The sequence below is a fragment of the Chinchilla lanigera genome, unplaced genomic scaffold, assembly GCF_000276665.1.
Source record: "Chinchilla lanigera isolate Chin_1 unplaced genomic scaffold, ChiLan1.0 scaffold00068, whole genome shotgun sequence".
In the NCBI taxonomy this organism is placed as follows: Eukaryota; Metazoa; Chordata; class Mammalia; order Rodentia; family Chinchillidae; genus Chinchilla; species Chinchilla lanigera.
In genome coordinates, this window is record NW_004955469.1 from 9,541,590 (window position 1) to 9,550,450 (window position 8,861).

Consider the following 8,861-nt stretch of genomic DNA (forward strand, 5'->3'; position numbering starts at 1 on the left):
TTTTTTGGTTTTTCTCCGGTACCGGGAACCGAACTCACGACCTTGCGCTTGCCAGGCAGGCGCTTTGCCGCTGAGCTAAATCCCCAGCCCCTGTTTCCTTTTTCATTCAGCGCTATGCCTTTTTGTTCTTATCTGTGTAGAATTTGTTTATTACATGTGACAACTGCAGAGTCTTCCATAGTAGGCATCTGTGTTAGATGTTTTCCTAAGGACAGTCATCAGTGCGACTTCACCTCCTGCTGTCACAAACTGATGTCTGTGTGCCACTGTGGCATCCTTATTAGCTCTGCCTGTATCATATTCTCTTAAACCTCCACCATCTGTCCTACAGAATCTTGCTTCAGGCCCAGATATTTCTTTCTTTCTTTTTTTTGTTAATGGGGATTGAACCCAGGGTCATCTTCGTTCTGTTGCAGCATGTTGGCAAGCTAATTTTTCGTTCTGTTTACTCTTTGCCTATTTTCTTTTCTTTTTCTTTTTTTTTTTTTTTTTTTGGTTTTCCTCTGGTACCGGGAACCAAACTCACGACCTTGCGCATGCCAGGCAGGTGCTTTTGCTGCTGAGCTAAATTCCCAGCCCCCTCTTTGCCTATTTTCCATACAGCAGCAAGAGTGCTCTTTCTAAATCCTATGTCTAAAGCAGGCCACATACAGGTGTTTACCTGGAACAGGCAGGTCCTAGGGGGTCCTTGGACCACACTTTGTGAACTGCTTGTCTACTGCATTTTGAGTCACCCAGCACACTTGAGCTTTGTAGTTTCTCAGTAATGTTTCTTCCCTGATATACTGACTCATATTAGGTTTAAGAATCTGAATCCAGCTATTTACCAGGATTCTCTGGCCAGCTCAACTCAGACAAGATAGCATTCTTTCTTTAGCTGTGGAGGCTGAATATTATGTTTCCTAAGTGAGACAGGGCTGTCCTGGCCTCAAGGTTTAGATAGAAGCCTCAGGAAATGGAAGAGAAAGAGATCAAATTAGGGTATAGGGCAATGGGAATGAACCTATGGCCTATACTAGGTGGTGAACCTATACTTGATTGTGTTTTTTTTTTTAAGATAGAAGATGTTAATGTAGAGTTGTTTTTTCCAAACTAAAACCTCAGTATTCAAATGTAATTGCACTTTGTGATAAATAAGTGATTTTGGGTTGCAGTTTGGTGCTTGGTCTTTAAAAGATTCGCCATCACTGCTGTAGGGTCTATTCTTTTCTTCCCTGTTCTCACAGTGGCTTTGAATGAGTCTACCTGTGTTGGACAGATACAAAGGCTTGGACACATCTGGTTACAGATCCAGAAGGGTTTCTGAAGGGTCACAGGACACCGTGTGACTTTGCCTACTTTTTCTTAAAGAAATGTAGGAAGGGGGCCAGGCGTGGTGACGCATGCCTATAATCCCAGCGCTCGGGAGGCTGAGGCAGGAGGATCATTGTGAGTTCGAGACCAACCTGGGCTGTAAAATGAGCTCAATGCCAGCCTGAACTGCATAGCGAGACCCTGCCTCAAAAAAGACAAAAAAAAAAATAAAAAAAAAAGAAATGTTGGAAGGGATGCCTTCCTACTCTGCAAGGTAATCATTTATGTAGACTGCTTATTCTTTCTGACTACAATGAAGCATAATAGTAATCGTACTTGGGGTGCTAGAACCAGCATTGTAATTCTTTGGAGATTACAGACTGTATTCTGACTTTTTAAAACCATTATTCTTTCTGGCATGGTGATGCACACCTCTAATTCCAGCACTCAGAGGCAGGAGGATTGAAGTGAGTTTGAGGCCAGCCTGGGCTACATAGAGAGACCTGTCTCAAAAAAAAAAAAAAGTCAGTCTTCTTGTGGGATGTAGTGGCACATGCCTATAATTCTATTATTCTGGGAGGCTGAGGTAGGAGTATTGCAAATTTGAGCCTAGTTTGGGCATTGGAGATCTTGTCTCAAAAAAAAAAGATTAGAAAATGAGTGTGGATGTAGCTTAGTGTAAGGCCTTAGTTCAATCCCCAGTACCAAAAGGGGAAGGGAGAATCAGGCTCTTTAGTTTTTTGCACAAGTAACTGATATCATCTTATGATATAAAAGGATGAGAAGGAATTTTGCACCAACCCCTTCTCTGTGGTATATATCTTTGTGTTGTGTTAGTAGCAGGACCCAGTGCTCCCCCATAAAGGATAACAGTTTCCAGTACACCATCCCGCATGATGACTCCTTAAGTGGTTCTTCATCTGCCTCTTCGTGTGAGCAAGTGAATGATTTTCCAGCATCCTTCCGAAAATCTTCATACTGGAGGAAGATGAGAAGGATGAAGCAATCTGCTTCTCCTCACGTTGAAGGTATAAATATCAGCGTCTTATTCCCAAGACAGAGGATACTCTGAGGTCCTATTTGGTACCTGCTATAAGTGACTCTCAATGTATTAAAGGCTATTCTGCTGATTCTACTCTTTTAGGACAGACCTAGAGTAAACCTTCACCTTTGGGAAGTTTGAGTTTCCTTCCCATACACTTCTAGGTTGCTCCTTTTTGAGGATATAGTGGCTAAGGAAAGAGTGACAATAAGATCACATTCTGGAGGGTCACAGTCTGAAGAATCCTGGGAACCCAGTGTTTTGAGCAGTTCTTCAGTGATAGCCTTAGTTAAGGTCGCACAAAACATACCTCCTGAAGGTCCCTATTCAATGCAAATGATTGATGATTCCTGAAAGGGAACAACTTAAAGGGAAGAAGAGAGGTTCAGTCAGTTAAAGAGAAGTTACAGACTTTCCTGCAAATGAAACAGTTCTGTGAGGCCTGTAATCTGGGGGATCTTTCCCTTTGGGGTCCTGTGGATGATGTTTTGGAGACAGGACCAGACATTCCTTCATGCACTATCCTGAGATGGTGCTTTATGTTTCTGTTGTCTGCCAGGCTCAGGTGGAGTATCGGCCAAAGGGAAAAGGAAACCCAGGCAGGAAGATGACGAAGACTATGGAGAATTTCCCCAGAAGAAGCATAAACTTTATGGTAAGGGGGGGATCTTTGCCATTTCTTTTTCCTCAGGTGACTGGGCTTTATTCTTTGAGGATTAAAAGGACAGAGATGCTGACTTTAGGCCTTGGTTTTTGAGCCCTTTGAATGTGGAGAGGGGGAACAGCCTCCATCCTGCCTTGGCTGTACCCTTTTATTGAGTCATGAGTTAAGGAGTCATTATTGGTTGAGAAAGTGGGACCTAGGGTGTTTTAGGAGAAAGGGATGGAAGGGATTTTTGGTGCTGGAGGGGGTTGGTCAAGGGAACATGTTGGGCTTCAAGTTTCTGTCTTGTCAGGGAGGAAGCAACGGCCGAAAACTCAGCCCAATCCAAAACCCCAGGCTCGCCGTATACGGAAGGAACCGCCAGTTTATGCAGCAGGTAGGCTTTCTGTGGGAGGCTTCCTGGGGTGTAGCTCTGCTTTGCTGGTGTCCTCTGTGAGGAGGGATACGCTGAAGCATTTCTTTACAGAGGCAGTTCTTACGGGCCTGGCTTTGGAGGTCACACAGCTCTTTCCTTCATGTTTTGGCTATCTGGGCTTTCTGAACTGCCTTAATTTATTTCAGTTCTGTGAGCCCGAGTTTTCATGTCTATAAATGGTAATGATAAAGATAGCATTGTTGACAGTATCAAAGGGCTTGGAGACACTTAGTGTGGACTTCGGTGCAGAGGAAGCACTCAGCAGACTGGCTGCTGCCTATCTCCGTGCCCCACTGTTCAATCCTGGTAGGAGAAGGTTGCCCAGGCTTAAAGCATGGGCTTTGGAGTGGTTCAGACCGTTTTGAACGTGGGGAAATGTGCAGGAGTTTCAGAAACCTCATATTTTATTGGAAAAAAAAAAAAAAAAAGAATCCTAGAGCTGTACCATATCTACCAGGAAAGGGAAGACCCCTATTATACTTTTCCTAAATGGTGGTATTATGCGTTTTGCTTCTGGACAATACTGCAGATCACAGAGTGTCCCTTTCTCTCCTTTTAGGCAGTTTGGAGGAACAGTGGTACTTAGAAATTGTGGATAAAGGCAGTGTTTCCTGTCCTACCTGCCAGGTAGTGGGGAGGAAGACCATAGAGGGTTTGAAGAAACACATGGAGAACTGCAAACAGGTTACTTTTTTGGCGTTTTATAACTGTTAGGATTTTTCATCTAAACTTTAGATCCCTGCTTTGTGTTCATTGTGGTAATAAAAGCTTATTAGTGGCAGTGTTGTGTGAGACAGAGAACATAAGCTTTGTATTTGACATACTTTTATTTGAATCCCAGCCTGCTACGTACTAGTTATGGCATTTCTTTTTCATTTGTGGACTTTGGTTTCCTCATTGGTAGAATGGAGAAAAAATAATAAATACCTCGGTGAGTCAGTGACACATGCTAAGTCCCTAGCCCACTGTGTGGCAGCTGGTGGCATTGTGCTTCTCTGTTGAATGGCCCACCACTGACTCCCAATTTTTTCCTTTTAGGAAATGTTTACTTGCCATCATTGTGGGAAACAGCTTCGTTCCTTGGCAGGGATGAAGTATCATGTCATGGCGAATCATAATAGTTTGGTAAGCTTGTCTTCTATCCTCTGTAGTCCTTGGGTGTCTTTTCCTAAGATGTGTGAAGATGTCTTAATGCAGATGGCTGAGGTGCTAGGACCTCATAGGGGTATGAGTAGCAAGACCCTTCCATACAAGAGACAGGCACCTTTGCATGGACTATAGTATTTGTGTTTAGGGCTGTCATGGGAGCTAGAGGGTCAGAACTGTTACTTCCGTTCTTTTTCCCTCCTTACCTGTGCAGAAGATGGAGAGAGCCAAAACTTGGACTTCATGGCACACAGCTTAGCTACTAGTCCAGTTCTCGAGTCTGTATGATTTTCCTTTCTCTGTGTGTGTCTTTTCTGTTAATCTCCCGATAATATGCTTCTCTTGATTTTTAGCCCATTTTGAAAGCAGGAGATGAAATTGATGAGCCCAGTGAGAGGGAGCGGCTCCGGACAGTTCTAAAGAGACTGGGAAAACTCAGGTGCATGCGAGAGGTAAGAGGCTAGGGACAGCAGCTCCTCCTTCCTGGAGCTCAGGTCAGTGTCCTCTGCTGTTCTTTTCCACTTCTCCTCCCTTCCTTCTGGGCTCCCTGGTTCTCTGCTACACCTTAAAGCAGAAATGTGGCCCCTGCTGTTCAGGGCTCTTGAACTCATTGACAGTTTTTTCTTTTCTTTCTCTTTTCTAGTAATTTATCTTCCCTCATTTGTCTGTCTTCAGAGCATATCATTCCTGTCCTCTCTGTAAATGTGATGAATTGGATCCCTGTCACTGTGATGGGCTTTGATGTTACCAGCTGTTTGATTTTGGGGTGGGGTTGGGTCACAGACCAAGCGGGAAGCTCGGACAAGGAGTTTGTGTCTTGGTGCAGCTCAGCGAGTGCTCACCACACCACCCTTGTCTGACGGCACCTGGACAGCTGGCTGGGGAGAAGGGGAAGTGCCGGCAGGGGTCTTGTCAGATCACAGTGACTTCGTGTGTGTTGTGGTGAATGCTTCGTAGCTTTTTAGAGGTGGAAGGGGTCATGTCAGGATGGAAGACTGTGATGTGAGCCTGTCTCTCTTGTTCAGAGTTGTTCCAGTACCTTCACCAGCATCATGGGATATCTGTACCACGTTAGAAAGTGTGGCAAAGGAGCTGCAGAGCTGGAGAAGATGACCTTAAAATGTCACCACTGTGGAAAACCGTATAGGTCAAAGGCTGGTCTTGCGTATCACCTGAGGTCAGAGCATGCGCCTGTGAGTACTGATGCCTCTCTAGACCCTGTTGGTGATGTCCTTTGTGGTGAGTGCCTAGCTCTTGGTTCCTCCTTTGTGTGTCACCTTTTGCTCCTTGAATGTTTCTGTTCTCTCTCCCTCGTTCATTATTTCATTCTTTATTCTGTTCTTATTTCTGCCTTTTGAACATTACTAGGTTAGATCAATGAAAGGTGTAAGTATGGTCTGGAGAGAAGTAAACTGTTTATCATTTTTCAAAACTGAAAACATTCCCCCACTTAGCTAGAAGTTTCATGGTAATCTGTGTAGCTGCCCATGATTACATAATCTAGCCAAGGTGACACTTTAGACTCACACACATTTTTTCCTCAGTTTCTTTTACAGGTTTTATATTTTGTGCTCAGTGCTTTGGTCTGTTGTGAATTATTTTTTGTACATATTATATGGAATGGGTTGAAGTTTTTTTGTTGTTGTCTTGGAGGTCAAATCCAGGGGTGTTTTACTACTGAGCTACATCATCAACCTGTTTCATTTAGTAATTTATATTTTTAGGCAGGGTCTTACTGTGTTGCCCAAGCAGCATTTAAACTTGTGATTTTCCTGCTTCGGCCCCCGTAAGTGCTGGGATTTCAGGCTTGTGCTTCTGTGATTGAAATCTTTGTATATGAATGTTTCTTGACTTTTTTAAATCCCTTTTTTACTTATTAGGAAAGAACAGATTTTGTCCTGCTAACCAGCTTTTTTCTGTGAATAATGTTAATATGGTAGTGCTTGATGTCCAAGGCTAACAAGCCAGTAGACAGCACAGCCCTTTTGATACTTAGAGCAGGAAGGATAGCCTTTATCTCTAGTGACAGAAGCCACTTACCAGTTCTGTGTTCTGCTGTGTCTCATTCTTGCAGATCTCCTTCTTTCCAGAGTCAGGACAGCCGGAGTGCTTAAAGGAGATGAGTCTGGAAGCAAAGAGTGGGGGCCGAGTTCAGAGACGTTCTGCCAAGATCGCTGTGTACCACCTGCAGGAGCTGGCCTCTGCTGAGCTGGCCAAGGAGTGGCCTAAGAGGAAGGTGCTCCAGGACCTGGTACCTGATGACCGGAAGGTAGGGTGGAAGTTTATATTACTTTTGGAACCGTTAGGTCTAATTCTGTCTGATGTAGAGAAAAGTAAAGGCACTTGGGTAAGCGTGTGATGAGAATACTCTGCCTCCTTACCCGTGGAGATGGAGCACATCTGATCCAGCTCACGTGTTTGGATTCAGGTAGGTCCTAGCCTTACAGTCCATTCTGGAAGGTCCCTTAGGGCCCTCTGAATTCTGAGTTGCTTCCAGAAGGAACCTGAAATTCCTAGGTAAGATTTTTTGCTTGCTCATCAGTGTGTTTCCAGAGATATAGTGGTTTAATAGGTAAGTGGTTTCCATTTGTTTTGCTAGCAACCTGCCAGCTCCCCCCAATGCCAGCACCCTGGGTAACTGCCGCAGGACCCATGGGGACCCCACCTTTGATTCCCTTATTCTGTCTCCTCCTCCTTCAGTTTGTTAGTGTGTTTCTGGTTTTGTCCCTTTGTGGGTGATGTTTTGGCGGGACTAGCTGGCTGTTTTGTAGACTGTTGCCCAGTATGGCTTTGTGTGATCAGGGCGAGGATTACATGGTTGGGCAGGAATATCACCCACCCAGGCAGTGTTGGTGCCTTTCTGCATTGTGTCAGAAGCTACATGATCCTGAGGTTTCTTACGTAGATGATGGATGTGTTTCTAGCTATCTCCATGGTAAAATTATGGTCTTCCCTAAAATTAGTTAATATGTTCTGGGGAAATGGAGAACATCACTTCTGCCCACCTATATTAGCATACACTGATGATATTCTTGCCTACAACTGACGATAGTCTTGGCCTAATGGAGATGTGTTTCTATCATTTGTTCTACAAGTATTAATTGCAATTCTAGTGTGAGAAAAACCTGTCCTGTTACTTACTTACGTTAGTATAGTCTCTGGTTATCAATAAGAGAATAGTTCCAAGACCCCTGAGGTTACCAAAACCCTGTGGATGCTCAGGCCCCATCTCGGAAATGGTGTGGTATTTGCATAAAACCAGTGCCCATCCTCCCATGAACTTTCAAACATCTCTGGATTATTTGTTATACCCAGGACAGTGTATTTATAACACCCAGGACTGTTGAGGGGATAATTACAAGAAATATGTCTATGCTTACTCAGTTCATGAGGAATGTTTTTTATTAAAAAAAATTTTTGATTTACAGTTAGTTGATTGAATCAGCAAATGCAGAACCTGCATTTTGTGGGGGCTTAGACTTTGGGAGTCCTGAGTGTCTAGACACCTGGATACTTAGTTTCTTAGTTTATTCTATGAGTTATAATCCAATACTAGTAGCTTCTAGGTAACACCAGATTTAGCTATTGAGAGCTCTTTCACATGGGCTCCTATGACTATCTGACATTTCCTGACATTTTTTGAGTACTGTTTTATTTTTTAACACCAGAGGATACCGAAGGTTCAGCTTAGATTTTTCTTGCCCCAGCCCTGGAATCAGTCATTTCTCTAAGAGACCCTGGTTCCTTTCAGAAGAGTATAGGTAGAAACTACGACTCCACTGCTAGGTTTGCTCGTTCCTCCCAGGCTCTCATTGCTTTTGAGCCTTCTTGGCGTAGTTCAGCCATATTTGTATATTCATGTATATGGATGAATCCATATTTCTGTGCCCCTCTCTGTAGGTATGTTTAAGGCCAAAAATACCTATTTATTTTTTTATTTTTTGAGACAGGATATTGCTATGTAGTTTAGGCTGGCTTGAGCTTATTATGTAGCCCAGGTAGACCTTGAATTTATGATGATCATCTTGCCTCAGCCTCCCAAGTGCTGGATCCCAGGCCTGCATCATCACACCAGGCTCAATACCTTTGATTTCAGTGCAACAGTACAAATTTCATTCTAGCCTTCCTGTTTTATTTTTTAACTCCTTTGTTTAAAATTGAGACATCTGTCTGCGGTTAAGTACAAAATAGTTACAAATTTGCTGAAATCTGGTATAACATCTGCTAATCCATTCCCCTATAAAGCAGTGGATTTCCTAACTAGAAAAGAAAACCGTGTATTTGTATACAGTGGTTGTTTT

General features: G+C 43.4%; 1 protein-coding gene across 2 annotated transcripts in view; it reads left to right on the plus strand.

Moving 5' to 3' along the window:
* Znf512 (zinc finger protein 512) overlaps positions 1-8,861 on the plus strand; it is a gene marked incomplete in the record, with an annotated part of 45,550 nt that overhangs the window by 16,089 nt on the left and 20,600 nt on the right. Inside the window, 8 exon segments of one of the 2 annotated variants that reach the window (XM_013522662.1) lie at positions 2,134-2,321; positions 2,895-2,990; positions 3,292-3,375; positions 3,974-4,098; positions 4,453-4,539; positions 4,914-5,012; positions 5,586-5,753; positions 6,635-6,829. In XM_013522662.1, coding sequence (XP_013378116.1) covers positions 2,134-2,321; positions 2,895-2,990; positions 3,292-3,375; positions 3,974-4,098; positions 4,453-4,539; positions 4,914-5,012; positions 5,586-5,753; positions 6,635-6,829 — 1,042 coding nt within the window. 2 annotated transcript variants of the gene reach the window in all.